This window comes from Necator americanus, chromosome I (assembly GCF_031761385.1).
Source record: "Necator americanus strain Aroian chromosome I, whole genome shotgun sequence".
In the NCBI taxonomy this organism is placed as follows: Eukaryota; Metazoa; Nematoda; class Chromadorea; order Rhabditida; family Ancylostomatidae; genus Necator; species Necator americanus.
The window spans coordinates 6,024,072-6,040,908 of record NC_087371.1 but is presented as its reverse complement, the minus strand read 5'-3'; the positions used below and the strand labels follow the sequence as shown (position 1 = coordinate 6,040,908).

Genomic DNA, 16,837 nt, shown 5'->3' with positions numbered 1-16,837 from the left:
TCATTCGAAGAGGTCCTATGCGGGTAATAACATTGGATATTCCCATTTTATGGGGCGGACAAAACAATCTGTTCCCTTTTGAATCATTTTTTCATTAAGGGACCATATGTTGATATCCAACTACTGAAGAAAGGAGATATTATGCAGCTTCGAAACACGAGAGTGTGAGTTTATTAGCAAGAAGAAATACTGTGGGAATGTAGGGTTGCTATTTTCGGCAGAAATGTGATGCGAAATGCACTTCCACCGAAATCACCATTGAAATGGAACAATTTACGAAAAGAAGACAAAAAATTCATCGTTCCTTATACAATTACTGGTTCTTATAGTGAGTAGTGCTAGTGTGATACTTCTAGATGTACAAGAGTAAGTGAGCAAGAACGAGAAAACAGCCTCTGGGTATTATTTTAGGTAGTGAAGAAATTAATGTGATTTATGATGCTATGAAAAGCATTGACAGAAACACCTGCATCCGATTTAGACCTCGATCCTCAGAGGCAGAGGAAGATTATGTTGACATCCAGAATGGTCTAGGAGAAGGGTAAGATGCTTGTTCCTGCTTATTTCAAGACCTTTGTTTCAATAAATTTCTAATCCACAGCAAAAGATTAGACCAACGAGCCATCTCAATGATTTGAAATTCAACGTGTACCATGGAACTCATGAAGGTTGCAATTCCATTAAAACATAAAAGGAGAAAATGTCTGCGGTTTAATGCAGCTGCAAGTCCATAACAACGCGACATGGATATACATCAGATTGCTTATTTTCGAGAACTTTTTTTACGGGCACGCTGATGCTGTTCAATTTAGATGCTTTTCTACGGTTGGTCGATATGGTGGAAAAAGCGTTTTAATGCTGGAGGCGAGCAGAATACAATCGTAAGCTAATTTTGCTTACGATGATTGCTTGCTCTAGTGGAACAGGTAGCATTTGTCCTAGCAGATGCATGAAGTATGATGTTGTAATTCACGAATTGCTGCACGTTCTTGGTTTATGGCATGAACATATGCGTGAGGATAGAGATCAGTATGTCAAAGTGCATAATGAAAACATTAAAGATGGTGGGTATTCCTAATTGCAAAACATCGATAGCAACCTAAAAGGCTGTTCCATTAACCTTCCACCCTTTTTTTCTTCCTCACCGAACAAACCATTTTTTGCTTGAACATAGATCTTGAGTATGTAACTAGCTCCTCCTATTAATGATATTCAATAAAATTGTAACTCGCTAAGGTTACCAGAATCAGTTTGGAAAAATACTGCCGAGTGATGCTTACACCTACGGAGTGCCTTATGACTACTTGTCTATTATGCATTACGAAAAGAACGCGTTTGCCAAACCTGGAACGATTACTTTGGAAACATTAGATGGTAAATATCAGGTAAGCAGTGACAATATAACTCAATGTGCACTGCAAATAATTGAATATATCAATAATAGGGTTTTCAAATATCCAATAATCTCTTTTTCTGCTCGCAAGTATTTAAAATGCTATAGGATCTGATTGGCAAACAAAAAGAACCATCGAAGAACGACTACAAAAAGATCTGTCACATATATGAGTGCAGTACTTGCTATGGTGAAATGACGGACTACGAAACATCTGAAACGACCCCAGAGTCAACAACGACGACTACATCTCCATCAGTGACGAGAACGACGCCTTTGCCACCATTCACGGCAGGTGGTTATAAATGTGTTGTAACATGTTTTGCATCATTTCTATTTTAAATGCTTGCGAAATCGCATCATTACGTGGACGCGACTCATCATAAAGTCCTTCGGATACTGACCATACAGAAAACCAATATTAGTACCAGACTTTGCAGTTTCTCAGAAATATAGTTTTTGTAATAGTGATGCAGCCTAGTTGATCCCTATTATAAAAATACATATCTGTCGAAGTCGCGTATACAAGTGTGATTGTTACCTACTCATGGTGACCCTGCTTTTACTAAACGCAACCTGACATCCGAGTGTACGCCTTGGGAGAGTTCAAGCTACATATTTTGCACAGTTATATGCGCATATTTCCCAAAAGTTGTAAAGAGGTACTGTCGTGCATCACACTGCCAGAACCCATACTTTAATAGGTCGAATGTGCACTAAACGCAAGCCGCTCTTTCCAGACTGCTGCGCTAACTGGATGCGCCGTTTGCAATATTGCAACTGCACCATATATTTCGGCGATCCTAATTAGAAGAAAGTATGAGCCTGGCGATAGCAGTAAAGAGTGACTACAATAACCTGATAAAGGAATTTGGCTCGTCGTCTAGATGCGCCACTTTTGTGTGATCGCAGAGCACATCTCTATCGTAAGTGCTCACGAAACTAGAGCTCGGAGACCGTTGAAGACTATCACAGGGACGCTTTTTATGGTGAACTCAACACGTTCATATTAAAGATAAACAGCCAGCAGGCGGTTATCGTCGGAATTGATGGGAACGCAAAAATAAGTCTCGAACAATAGTCTGATGTGCTTGGAAAACGCTATTATCCCGCGAAGCAAACGCCGGACAACGGTAGTCGTCTGGAAGATCTTTGTGAGCACACAAACCTCATCACCGCTTCAACGTTTAAGAGAAGTCATTGACGCCATTAGCCCACGTGGCAGGAATCAGCACTTTTAGAGCGTGAGAAATATCGCTCCAGATGAAGCTCTTTAGAGTTGTAGAAAAGAAGTCGAAGAACTTATCTTCAAACGAGGAATAACATGAGAGATCAGAAGGACGAGAAATGTAGGAAGAAATTTCGCCGATGAGTGTCCATAAATATTGGAGTGCAGACCAAGAAGAAGCTTAAGGCCACCTACTAGTTGAATTTAGGATGGTAGAAAGAAGACGCTCTTGGCCTTGATGCCAAGGAAGAAGCCCCCCTTTGCATCTGCGGAGACTAGATCCACGCAGTTCTGTGTATGTTCCCCGCTAGTATATATATATATATATATATATATATATACATATATATATGTATATATATGTATATATATATATATGTATATGTATATATGTATACTACTGGCGATCTGAGTCAGTAGAAGCATCTGAGGAGAAAGTTGGGACGTCAGCTGAAGCGTGATCGTGAGAACAAATGGACGTCAAAAACGAAGGAGTTTGAAACGACGTGGGAGGACAAAAACCCAAAGAAGGTTTTTGGTTCATTAAGACACCGTCGTTGAAGCAACCCCACTTATCTGGAGGAAATATTTCAGCATCTCGGTGGACCATCAAGCGACGTCAGTCTCTTCAGTCGAGTACGTCCAAAGATCAATGCATGCAACGTTTAACGAGGTACCACCTACCGAGTCTGAGGTTCTGGTTTGCATCCGAAAAATGAAGGATGGAAAATCTGATAGAATTAGCGCAGAAAAGCTAAAATCTCTTTCTTCTTCTGGGATCAATGAGATGACGAATGCCATCTGTTCGAGACAGATTGACGAAAGGATACTGGATTCTTGGAGGCACGCAGGCATAATTCCTCTCCGAAAAAACTTATCACCAAAGAACTACCAAAGAATATGTTTGCCGCGGAGGTCTTGGTCCGTCAATAGGTCCGTAGTTTCCTCGATACTTCCGAAGGAAGGATTCATAGTGGGACTTCATCAGTAGAAAGTAGTAGTCGAGGTTGACACAGGAAACGAGCGGAAAAGGTTCGAGTAGAAGCTCTATGTAATTTCTTCCTTCTCACGACAACAAGAGGTGCGGGGTCCGTTCTGCTGAGCCAGGCTGTTAGCGGAGTATTACATTCGCGGAAATCTTTGCTGTACTTCTTTAGAATTCTCCTTCTTTGTGCTGCTTCCAGAATCTTCTTTTGTCTGTGTTTCGAAAGATCCTCCGGCAAGGCCTTCTTGCAGCCTGTGTTTGCTAGTAACTGCTCATTGTGCGGTGCATTCGAGTCAGAACTCAAATTCTTTTTTTCTTCCCGACAATTCCTTAGTGGCTTCTCCATCGTGTGGCTAAGTCCTTAGTGGTCTTCGAAATCTGATCCAAGTTTGTCGTGCGCGGCTTCGAGACAACACATGCAGGAAGTCCTCTAAGCAGCAGGTCGATGTCCACGTTTGGTTCCTTCTCGATGTCACATTGGGACAAGAAGTCTTCAAATGTGCAATCGTCGGATGCGACATCTTTCTTCCTTCGTTGCCGATAGCATACGATCTTCTCCATCGTGTGGCTAAGTCATATTTTCGCACGAAAAAGGCGGTGATCAGAACCACTACAAAAGGATGGCATTATCGAGACCGAGATCGGTCAATATCCGCACGAGTCGTGCCATTAAGCGATTCTCCTGTCCACCGACGATCTTTCTTCATTAAAAAAAATCTCGTGAAAGAGGCGAACGGAGACTATTGCCGTTTTTATTCTGGTGCTCCATATCAAATCTCCCAACTCTGCACTACTCTTCAGTGCCATTTTTTTCGTTCTGCGTTGAAGTCTCTGACAATTCTAGAAGAGTTTTTCTCTGGATCACTTCCTCCAGCTCTTCGTAGAACGCGCTCATTTCGGATTCATTAGCCGCTGGTCTTGGTCTTGGTGAGTAGCAGCTGATGGCACTAATGTGTTTTGATTGCAGAACGGGAAGGCAAAGAATGGCCAGGAGAGGTGACATAATCTCGTGAGAATCGACAAAATGGACGACAGATGAATACACAAGAAAACCTCTCCGCGAATGACGAGTGTACAGTCATCAATCTCTAGTACGTCGTTCCTTCTGATTTTGCTCTCTTGCAGAATAACTAAGTGAAATTTGATAGGCTCTGCAGCTCCAGGAACGGCATGTTGGTTAGAGTCTGTGCAACTGTTCTCGCGTTGTAAATGCACAGTCTGAGACAGTCTACATGGCGAGTCGTGCGTGTGTCGCCTTGGTATAGAATCAAAGACGTCCTGAGCAACCTGAGGATTGATCGCCTCTCACCGGTCGCCATGCCATTCGACGCCAGAGACGACAGGGCCCAGTGTGCAAGGTCTGAGGCAGTGAACATGCTGGAGTCACAAAAAAACTTTTCCTCAAACTAAGCAGCCCTGCCACAGCGAGCGTAGCTCTCACTACAGGTCAACGCCCACTATATCTGGATGTGGAGCCACCTTGTGACATTCTGCTAAGGCGGTGGTGAATCTCGGCAGTAGGTTACTCTCAATTACTCTTCCGATTCGACGCCCAGATTCACCTTCATACCACTATGAAGAGGATGTAAACCATTGTGGAGGATGTTACAAATATAAATACGAAAAGCAATGGCTATTGTTTCAGGAAAAGTAGAGTTAAAAGCCTTATTAGTGCACCAAAAGAACCGCAAATGCACTGTTTCCAGCAAAGGGAAACTTGCGCACTTACAGTAATGACGACGAGATCTCTTGGCAGCATGTAGTACAGCTGGTTTCAAATATGCTGTTAACACCCTTCACCGTATGTATTCATGTCGCTCGGAACTATAGAAGGTGGAGTAACTTCAACCGATTAGATGGACGGTAAACGTTCATGCAAACATTTTGAGGAATAAGGCGCCTTCACAAGCTGGTCCCCTAAGCCAGTGAAGAAAATCTTTGTAATTAATAATGTAATCTTGTAATGTAATTTCACTCAAGCAAAATCAACCGAATTCTGTTCGATTTATGTGAAGTAACGAATTCAAGAAAATTTCATGTGTCTACACATTCCACAGGCACTTGCTTCCCCGCTAAAATGAGAGATAATTTTGGATATCGAACGAGGCATTCACCGCTACATAGCTTATTAAATTGTTATAGCTATTTTCTCGCCCACAACTAGCAGTAAACAAATCATCACACATGATATTTTGACGCACTCACTGCGCACTGCTAGCCTCCTTCGCTATCACCTAATCACCTGAAAGCATTTTATCTGAATAATTTGAATGTATATATAAATATATATATATATATATATATATATATATATATGCTAAGGCAATTGTTCGAATTAAGTTTGATCTACCGTCGTTTGGTGACTCATGTTTGATGCAGTCATGTCGACCTAGACCACAGACTGCTGGTCCGCCTACATCAATCAATAATCCACTTACGAGGTTGTCAGCACACTGAAACACCGCACAGAGAAAGGAGAGTGATGTGAGATGCAGCAGTGCCTTGATGCAAAACATTCATACATTACACACTGTTTCGCTGCCAAAGACGAGTTAACCTCATGTGAAGAACCTCAGGTACCGATGAGCACGATGTGTATGCCGAGCAGCAAATTTCTCTACGTTTGGATGCTCTCGCAAATCCCTCCGATCTCCTACGTTAAAGTGTGCAACACTATTCACTAACCCAATGGGTCAGTTCTGTAGATTACAGATCTCAGCAGTGTAGTGAATTCACCGCCATGAAGGTTCAGTACGGGCTCAGGTCTAAAATATGATTACCCATTTGTTTCGAAGTATGGTAAAAAAAATATTCGGAACTGCACTAATACTCTTAATCTAGTAAAATCCACACCAGCCAGTATAAGTAGCCCCAGCGTTCGTTCCAAATCAGGATCAGTGTTCATAGTTAAAATCTATTAATCATCTATAAATCGCGCGCAAATACTATAAACTTATTTGTGTTCATCCGCAATTATTTTAGTTGTTAGTTATTACGGTATTTTGTTCTCCTCTTTGTTGATTTAAAAGAATTTTTTTTATTCCATTTAATTTCTTACTGCTACATGACCGACTATATTAGAGTGAATGGTGGTGTTGTGACACGAACAGAAAACTGTGCTTACGGCGATTTTTCTCTCTTCTTCTCAATTATTTCAAGTTCTTATCTTTAAATAATTGTAATTCCATGAGCCATAAGTAATTTCAGAGTGCAAGGACAAGGACACTTCGTGCGCAGGGCTCTTAAGCGAAAGCAGGCTCAACTGCTCTGCCGCCTACTATTCAGATTTGTGTTGTGCTTCATGTAAATTGCTGATTGAAGCTATTGCTTTTAACAGAAGAACAACACAACAGCCAGATACCCGTCCCGTCTCGCGTGAATCACACCCGTCTCCGCCAGCAGACTTTTCAACAGCCGATTCGATCTACCGTTGTGAGGATAAGGAACCTGTGAGATGTAAAGAATTAGCAGAGAACCATTTGCTTAAGTGCCTCACTGAGATTGCCGACGTCAATCTCTGCTGTCGCACCTGTAATCGTATTCTTGATTATCTTGTGCGTATTCGTCATTTCGTGTAGTCCAATGTTGAGAAGTAAACATATGACTGCGTTAAGAGTTCACCGAAGAAACCAAGAAAGCCATCAGCACATGGAAAATATTTTCTTTTCTAAAGTTCTGAAGGTTCTGTAGTGAAGAAGTAACTAGCATCAAACATATCAATTCATGTTATCAAGATTGCCCAAAAGAGTAACTCATATAATCCCCTGAATTAGAATTTCATGTGTTTAGTTTGAACTCACTACATTGATGTGTTCTATAAAATGAGTAGCGACGGTTCCGGCGGCGTCGGATTGGTGCGCCGGCGCCAGATAGCTATTATATGGGGTGCCACGGGTCCACCGGCGTCGGATTGAATTTGAACTCACTACATTGATGTGTTTCGCAAAATTAAGTTGATTATCTTCAACTTAATTTTGCGTATTCGTTATTTCGTGTAGTCCAGTGTCGTGGAATGAACATTTTTTGCCATTCATAAGAGCAAATTCGCGTGTATTATGACTTTCTAAAACTAAGACGGCTCCAAAAACGTCCTCTTCATCGTGTTTGAAATCCTCTTAATATTCCACTTGTGGAATAATCAGGAGAAAAAGAGAATTGTCAGTTAAAGAAGTCAAAAATATTTAGTTTCTAAATGACGTGTTTTTCTCTAAACAGAGCACAAAGAAGTTTTCTCTAATGTTCCAGAATGGATTATTGTGATCGAAAATAAGACATTCCGGCAGATAGAATGAGAAAGTTAGGTATTGACCAATGTCTTTAGGATGCGGATTAACGTTCGACTTTAATTCAGAGTTGTGGTGGTCGATAACACGGAAGTGGCCTATCTCAGATTTCCTGAGATCAACAGCTGCATTAGGTAAGTGCTACTCTCCTTCTAAACAACTCTGGGACAAATTTGCCGACCTTGGTGTAATTGAAAGCTTGACTGCCTTAAAGTGACTTTGGAGCACCGACCGCGAGCACGCTGTAGAAACCTCAAATCGGATCTTTGCTTTTTATTTTTCTAAACTACATTTTCATCAATATGTTTTGTTGGGCTGTAAGAAAATATCTAGATTGAGTCAAAATTCAGCTGTAGTGTGTGCATTGCCACTATCATTTAAACTTTAAATCATTTCAATCCTTTCTTTCTTCTATTTATATTATTCTAGTTTCCAAACATTTGTTGATATTTGCGCTTGCACAAAACGAAAATAAAAAGGATAACGTTTCTGGCGTTAATCAATCTGCTTGGGATGCGCCCCACTTTCACTTTAATCCAGAATAGTTTGAGGTTCACGAACGTGTAACTGGCCCATACAATGACTTGCGATGGGAAGCCCTGTGTCAAGTAACTGTTTTTTTTGTCCTCTCAGACAAGTCTGGTACGAATTTATCGACCCTGGAGGGATGAAAGGCTTGGTGAGCACTAGGGCGGATTCGAAACTCCGATCGATCGTGCAGGGAGCGGAACCTCTTACCGCTACCCTACACCTGCCCTACGAAAATAAATAAGTATAAATAAATAATAATTTAGATAATAATATAATATAAATAATAAAAATAATGATATAATATTAATAAATAATAATGTAGCAAAAATCAGTTTTGAAAGGTCATTCGACACTTACAGATACCCTTATTATCTAACGAGTACTTCGAATTAAAGACTGAATGATGGAGATGCGAAAAAGGGTTCACTTCAACTTATAATCGCTTTATGTTTACAAACGCATACCTAGCCTATACAGTGGGCTTGCGGGGCTAGCCGATGCATGAAATCAGCGTTTTCATCCTTTCAGAGAAGTCTATCATCAATTTATCAACTCCGGAGGAAGTAAAAGCGTGTTGGACACTAGTACGGTTTCAAAGCACCGAACGGCCATTCAGTCACCGTAGCGGTACCTCTCATCAACAGGGCTACATACACCCCCTTCAACGGCGAAGACATCGACACGAACAATTTATACAGTACACTCAAAAACACTAATTGTTATTGTACGGAGGAGAAATGGAATGCGTGGTTGTTTGAGTCATACTTCAAAGAGCGTGTAAGCAGTTCTAATTGTCCATTTCCAACTAATAACAAATTCACCCATTGATTACCCCTATTTTTATTCCTTCGTTTTTCTCGTCGGTGAATACAAATTGTTTACATATATGTGAAATAAATGCCGTAATGATATGCTAAATACTGTGTATATATGTCCACGTAATAATGCTATACATAAGACTTTGATGTCTTATTTTTTGGACTCGCGCTATGTATATTTGTTGAATTTCTTCCCAATACTATTATGCATAATAGAGATTTCAAACGAAAACATTAGAGTTCAACTATTCCACTTGCAGTTGAAACTGTAATGGCTAAGGCTGAACAGTTCTACAAAAATTTCTTTTAAATCAGGGATAATTCTTTAGATTAAGATTCAGCCCATCGCCCACTTTCAGCCTTTCAGAGAAGTCTATCACTAATTTGTCGACTCCGGAGGAAGTAAAAGCGTGTTGAACATTAGTACGATTACGAAGCACCGAACGTCAATTCAGTCACCGCAGCGGTCAGCCTTTCATCAACAGGGCTACATCCGCCCTCTTCAACGGCAAAGACGTCGACACGTCTTCGAAAACTATAACATTTTATACAGTACAATCAAAAACAACTAATTGTTATTGTACGGAGGAGAAATGGAATGCATGGATGTTTGAGTTATACTTCAAACGGTTCACATTTAGAATAGGTACGAAGGGGAAAATTCTCCAGATTTCGCACTGATGATGCAGTATTCGATGAAACTTCAAACCATCGGGTTTTAATATGCGAAAGTAATTCCCATCAATTCTTATAATTCAGTATTAACAAAAATTTATTTCTATAAATGTTGAACGATTGCAGACTTATACATAGGTTAGTATTATTAAACCAACACTCATCTGGAACTTTATTGTATGGGAATAAAGCTATCAATGCGAGATGAACAAGTGAAGTTCTTTATGAATATCAGAAGTCCATCAAGATTGGTAGTTCTTACACATTTCTACGTCACAAGACATACACATTGTGAAAGTCATATCATCGCCTTTTTTCTTTGAGCCATTCTGTTTTGGATTTATTTCTCAATGCGCTGCGTCTGTTCAAATACGGGTGCAGCGTTGAATCAACGTTGCATTCGGGTAAGCTTCAATGTTCTCGAACTTCTGTTTTGCTTATCACAAGTTAAATCCTGGATCAGCAATCATTCAGTTTCATTTTAAAACCTGAACTAATAAATTTTGAAATCCGAAAAAAGTGCAGATTTTTGAATTTATTATAATGGTACCAACAGTGGTAGTCATCATTAGTCATCGTTCTGTTATTTGAATTATTCATTCCCCTACTCTTTAATGTAGGCGTATTCGGGTGGTTATCTGATCAGTTTGTGACTGTGCTTCTTGTTTCAGTGTGAACAGCCGATTCAGTTCAACTGCCTCATTGATATATGAATACGCACTTTCCATTAAACTATATAAATTCTTGCAGCGAAATGAGCGCATAAAGCAAGTAATCTCATCTAAATTACTTACTAATATGATGTGATTTCTATCTGAAATCTTCGTGCACCACAAACAAGGGTGAACGGAACAGTCAATGCGCTTTCCACATGGATATTTTCGTTTGATATTATGACTCATCGTTATCGCACCGGTTTCCATATATCCCACAAGATCTTTTAGTGATTTCTTTAAATTGTTTTCTGCGTTTTCCATTTTAAACTGATAATAACTAGTCATCAAAGCTACTCTTTCGTTTATCAAAAATCTATTTAATGTGAGTCGCTCTATTCAGGAGTTTATTATAAAAATTTTCATCAATGTTGTTGTTTCTCGTCAATATTCATACTAGCGGACTTTTCCAACAGATGCTTGATTTAAAACACGTATATTGTTCATAACTCTGAAATATTAACGTGCTCGAAGGACGTGGAAAACTTTCAACGAAGAGAATAATAAATAATTGCAACAATTAAATTAAACTACGGAAATATAATGAATTATGCAGAAAATATTTCTCTATCCTTCAAAGTAAGGGAACATTCACTTGTTTCGCGATGTGCATATTACCTGTCGTAAATGAACACTTCCTGACTTGTTTAGTTAGAATCAGTTCATAAAAATCCAATAAAATTGCTAAATGCTTTTGGTGAATGTTGCTTTGCTTGAAGATATATGCAGTTGATATGCATTTCTGCATGTTAGAAATTTTCGACTATTCTGTGCAACTATATATTTAATTTCGCATGCAGTGATAGAGATGCGCCAGCTCTAATCCAAACAACATTTGTAAACATGCCGTGAATGTTTCAGAATGACCGCTATGCTCATGTTTGGATTAATTGTTTTCCTCATAGCCGTTCAAATGGTATCGGCAAGGGTAAGCATTCTATTCATCGACGATAAATCGTATAAACGAAATTATTCCATCATTTCAAGGGAAAACCTATCAACATTTTCGAGCAGACAGCGGGTGGAGATATTCTTCAGCTGCGAGAAAAAGAAAGGTGGGTATTCACTTTTTTCTCTCATGTCTATAGCGGAAAACATTTGAAAATTTGTCCGCTACGTCCAATAATAGCTTTTTATGCGTGCAATGCATTTGTGAACAAACATATCAACAACATGTTTTAGATGAGAAGGATCGATTCAACGCTTAGTAGTGCATTGCAGACATATATCCGAACAGTGAACACAATGTGTGATACTGGTACTGGCGAAAAAAAGTGAATTTGTTTATTGCAGTTATGGGCTAGTAATATTTTTCTGATTTGCTAGAAATCTTATTTGCAATAGTAATTAATAGAGAAAAGCGTTGAAAAAAAGAATACGGGCTCAGAATAAGTCAATGAGAAGGATATAGCACGAATCCTATGTTCTATAGTTGCCTCACTTCTCATAGTTTTTTTTTTCTAAGAGCTAATGTAGCTATGTACATAGAAGAGCTGTTTGGCTTATCTCATCTACTAAACTCTCAAATGGCATTTGTTCTAACCTAGAATCACGATTTTTAGTTAGCTGAATCCTTGCAAATTTCACTTTGTCTCTTTTACTGTATAAGACACAAATGTATCACAATGTTCGTTTCCACGCAGTAGTAAGAAAGTTTTTGTGGCGTGTGCATGGAGGATCGTTCGGAATCCGAAACGGACTGATCAAAGTAAAACACTTTATCCTTTATTCGTTTTGCATCACTATCGTATATCCTGATGTACCCCTACTTATTCCTCAGCATTTTCGCTGCAGTAGCTTTCCATTTTTGAAGTTGCTGCTGAAAATGACACAGCTGTTATCGAAAGCACAGACTTTCACTCTTGGCAGAGATTCTTGGTATTTCTTCCGTAAATTCTTAGAAAGGACTGGGCTTGTTTTTGTGTGCAATAAAATTATCGTTGGATCAACTAGATATCACCAAATAGGAATGTCTTCTATGCTAATCATCAGTTCAAAAGTGTAAAGTCTAGATCTTATCTGTATGTACCTAGCATAGTGACCACAAAGAAGTTTCGCAAAATGCAACTTGCAAGAAGATTTTTGGAGCTGAGAATTAGCATCTCTCCACCATTAGCTAGAATAAAGATAGTAGTTCGTTAATATCACAGTATTAGCAATTTCGACTATAAATCCGGAAATCTTGGCGAATTGAGAGCGCTGTTATCGATTCGCACGACATCTGCGAAAACACATAGGATAAAGGTACTCTCCCATATTATCGTGTCGTCACAAAATAATGACATGCACCGTGTTAAAGCACCAAATTTTTTTCAACCTATTTTTCACGTGAGTAAAGATAGCGTTCGCGAAAATTTCTCTTATTTTGAGAAGACGTATAGGACGTGTTTTCGTATATATATTGATGACCGTTCCGGATGCCGCAGTTCAAAACTCCTAAATTCATGGAAGAGGAGTTGTGCATTTCAGCCGCGATACCTATGAACTAACTACGAGCTTCCCTCACTTATGGTGCGATCCTAACCCCAAGATTTTCTCCAATGTCCAAATTTCATCGATATTCTATATAAAAATCCTCAAACGACGTAAAATTACTAAATTTCTAACAATTTTTTTTTCTCACATCAACAAGTGCATTTTTCTCACGCCACCACTTCATCCATACAGATAAAACAATGATATTTTTGTGCAGATAGCTGTGTCCATAGATGGAATGGTGGCAGAGTGGTGAGTCATGGGTTAATGGCACGCCTTCGTGCTGCCGTTAGTATCAACTGATTAAGATATCGTCGGACTATGCAGAAAGATATAAACGCCTTTCTGTGACATTTTTAAAGCAAGATATTATTATTTTATTTTGCTTGTTCACTTCCAACCTTCTTTACCTTCTGAGTTTATGAATGAAATTCACATATGCATTGTCACTCACGTTATATTTTCTGCACTAACAAGTAACGATAGAAACGTTTCGTACAAACTGCAAAGTAACGGAGAGACAATAACGAATTTAAAACAAGCAAAAACAAGTTGAAAAATCTCCCTAGTGCCGTATCCATGATTTCAGCAAAATGTTCAACGCCCTCCATAGGACCTCCTACTTAAAATGGGATAAAAAAGATTCGGATGGAAATTTTGTCATACCGTACAGAATTACTGGACAATACGGTACTTCTTTAATCAAGTGATTAGAGTCGCGTACATACAACAGCGGTGTTTTAGATCAATCGGAAAGGAGAACAATAGCCAGAGCAATGAAACGCATAGAGGACAATACATGCATTCGTTTCAAGCCAAGAGCGAATGAATGGGATTACGTCGATATTCGAAATCAGGCTGGACAAGGGTGAGTAACTTCTGCTTTCTCTCAGGCCTGTCTCTATTATTCTTTCGTTCTTTGAGAGAAATTGTGTCAGTAGCAAGAAAAATCTTAAGAAAAAGTCTGTTTATTTGATCACTTGACAGGTCGAAAGGTTTCGCAAAAAGAACAAAAGAATCCAGCAGCGAAAAACAGAAAGAGGACAGATTATTGAACCTTCAGATCTGTTTCAACTTTAAGGGTAGACATTCCATGTCTACGAACTATGGCTTTTTCCGAATGTATTACCTCACGCTAAAAACTTCACAAGATCGAAAAAGTGTAGTTTGATTTGTATGGTAAAGGATTTCGCTGTGAATCTATGGTACATCAATTGCTTAGGACCACATTAGTGCCAGCTATGTCTTTTATCCCTTCGGTGTCGATAAGTTGCTACCAGATGAGTCTGGAAGGATAAAACCAATGACCTGATGGCGTAGCCTAATGGATTGATGGAAACCAAACACCTTACCTCTTCATCTTCTTCAGACAGTAATGAATTCATGTATAATCGCATTCAAAATTTCTAGGTGCTATACTAATGTTGGTCGTCCCGGAGGTAGAAGCGTATTAATGCTGGAAGCTAACTATGCAGAAACGTATGTTCTTACTCAAATTGTTAGTCGGATTATCATTTAAGGAAAGTAACTAGTCATTCTTAGATGCATGGAAACCGAAATTGTTCTACACGAATTGATGCACGTAATAGGACTATGGCATGAGCACATGCGTTACGATCGTGACAAATATATCAAAGTACACTACGAGAATATCGAAAGGGGTGAGCTAATAAATAAACTAATATTCCGATGCACCTTTCAAGTGATTTATTTGAAACTAGTTGCGAATCTGGGAATGATAAACCTCTTCATTTGAAACTAGCCTAGGTTATTGGAGTCAATTCGAGAAAGTGACACCAGACAAGGCAACAACTTACAATGTACCATACGACTATAAATCGGTTATGCACTATGGTAAGAGATCGTTTGCGAAGCCAGGAAGAATAAGCATGGAGACGCTCGATTCCCGTTATCAGGTTCGTGATTAGAAGAAGTACAGCTTCAGACTTCGATCACTTAAACTAATGGAAACTATTAACTAGGTCAGCATTTATTCTCACAATTTTTCCAGAAATTCGAAGAATAATCTTGGGAGTTATAAACCACATCAACCGCAAGTCGAAAATACCTCAAATAATTGATGAATGGATTTGCAAATCCGTGAAACAGAACATCACAATGATAAACACACAAATCTGATAAATCAAAAAATGAGAGGGTTGATAAAATTCATACACGAAATGATTGTGGCCGGATGTTGCCAGCTTGGACGGCTAATTTAAAATGCACCCCCAATTGTACGACTTTCAATTCTCACTAGTAAATTCAGTTAAGACCTTTGACAATTACAGAACGTGATCGGGAACCAAAAGGATGCTTCTCCTAGCGATTATCGTAAGATCTGCGAGATATATCAGTGTAAGAAGTGTATGGGGCGGAGCACCGGCGGTAGTGGAAGCAGCGAGGTTGAACAACCAGAGCCAACTGAAGCTCCAATTATTGTTAAACCATCGCCGGAAGTGAACGGTACGGTTAGTTCTACAATACTTCCTTCCCAAAAGGAGTATCTAAACATTTAAGGCTGCCATGATTTAATTCCCTCGTTCTGCATCAGCTTGATCAGAGCACGAATGATCGACTGCACATTTATTGGTCGAATACAGTGTTGCGCGACATGTGCAAAGGTTGCAAAAGGGAGGGACAAATCACCGTTCGATTCAATTTTCGGATTCTTCGACTTCTTCAATCGTTTCTAGACTGGTATTTTTGCAGGTGAAATAAAAAATTGCACTAATAATCGTCCTTGCTTCTTCACACTTTTAATTTGAGGACCTTGGCAATCCAGCAAGTCTGAAGTAATTCGCAACATACTGAATGTGAAGCCCATAGATTTTGCAAAGGGCAATTATAGCTTCTAGAAATAGCTTTGTACAGTAAAGTCTCTTTTTTGACTTTTGATGTCTTCATTTCATTCATTCATTCAAACTCACAAAAAAGAACTATCGCTATTTTTGGTTTATTCTCTATGCTCTCTTATGATAACACTTCTTTGCGATTATTAGTACCGGCGATGTCGATCACTACGCTAAGAAAGTTTTGGTTCGTTTCTCCAAGCACTGACTCAGCTGCAGAAATCGAGTTATTGGACTCTTATTCATGCAAAATTGAACACTTCTAAGTAAGTGTTCGTGCAACAGATTCGTTGGTAAAGGCAGCAGATTCGACGAATTTCAAAGTCTGAAAAATTAAGATTTCCACTAACATGATTTTTGTGTGTAGTAGAAGGAACAAAGCAACCCGCATGAACGAAAATGTTAAAGCGATTGACATCGCTCTCCACAACGTGCTGGACCTGCTCTCCGCCATCTTATCTGTAACTGATGAGGATAAACAATCGCTTTTGGAGACATTCTGCTACTTCTACCTCAAGCATGGGTAGTTTGATAAAAAGCGGAAGGAACAGGAGATGTTAACAGGACACACACACACACACACACACACACACACACACACACACACACACACACACACACACACACACACACACACACACACACACACACACACACACACACACACACACACACACACACACACACACACACACACACACACACACACACACACACACACACACACACACACACACACACACACACACACACACACACACACACACACACACACACACACACACACACACACACACACACACACACACACACACACACACACACACACACACACACACACACACACACACACACACACACACACACACACACACACACACACA

The 16,837-nt window shown here is 39.5% G+C and overlaps 4 protein-coding genes across 6 annotated transcripts; 2 read left to right on the top strand and 2 right to left on the bottom strand.

Moving 5' to 3' along the window:
• Positions 1–228: 228 nt before the first annotated feature.
• On the top strand, positions 229–7,184 carry RB195_004675 (uncharacterized protein; the record flags this gene model as incomplete). Of its 2 annotated transcripts, XM_064182621.1 has the most annotated exons (6): positions 229–328; positions 412–541; positions 919–1,064; positions 1,237–1,385; positions 1,502–1,688; positions 6,814–7,184. In XM_064182621.1, 6 exons carry the CDS (start codon positions 229–231, stop codon positions 7,182–7,184), a joined length of 1,083 nt encoding a protein of 360 aa, XP_064033888.1. The 2 variants fall into 2 exon arrangements, with proteins under 2 accessions (XP_064033888.1, XP_064033890.1); XM_064182622.1 differs by lacking the exons at positions 1,502–1,688; positions 6,814–7,184 and adding an exon at positions 2,134–2,241.
• Positions 3,937–4,167, bottom strand: RB195_004676 (uncharacterized protein; the record flags this gene model as incomplete). The annotated part of the gene is made up of 1 exon (XM_064182623.1): positions 3,937–4,167. The coding sequence occupies one exon, from the start codon at positions 4,165–4,167 to the stop codon at positions 3,937–3,939; it is 231 nt and encodes a 76-aa protein (XP_064033889.1).
• A 4,304-nt stretch (positions 7,185–11,488) lies between the features above and the next one.
• RB195_004674 (uncharacterized protein) lies at positions 11,489–15,797 on the top strand (the record flags this gene model as incomplete). 2 transcript variants are annotated; one of them, XM_013443636.2, is made up of 9 exons in its annotated part: positions 11,489–11,554; positions 11,614–11,681; positions 13,691–13,791; positions 13,846–13,969; positions 14,512–14,580; positions 14,644–14,762; positions 14,869–15,017; positions 15,393–15,567; positions 15,622–15,797. In XM_013443636.2, 9 exons carry the CDS (start codon positions 11,489–11,491, stop codon positions 15,795–15,797), a joined length of 1,047 nt encoding a protein of 348 aa, XP_013299090.2. The 2 variants fall into 2 exon arrangements, with proteins under 2 accessions (XP_013299090.2, XP_064033887.1); XM_064182620.1 differs by lacking the exons at positions 15,393–15,567; positions 15,622–15,797 and adding an exon at positions 15,113–15,127.
• On the bottom strand, positions 15,387–16,407 carry RB195_004673 (uncharacterized protein; the record flags this gene model as incomplete). The annotated part of the gene is made up of 2 exons (XM_064182619.1): positions 15,387–15,579; positions 16,304–16,407. The coding sequence occupies 2 exons, from the start codon at positions 16,405–16,407 to the stop codon at positions 15,387–15,389; spliced, it is 297 nt and encodes a 98-aa protein (XP_064033886.1).
• Between the last annotated feature and the right edge of the window lie 430 nt (positions 16,408–16,837).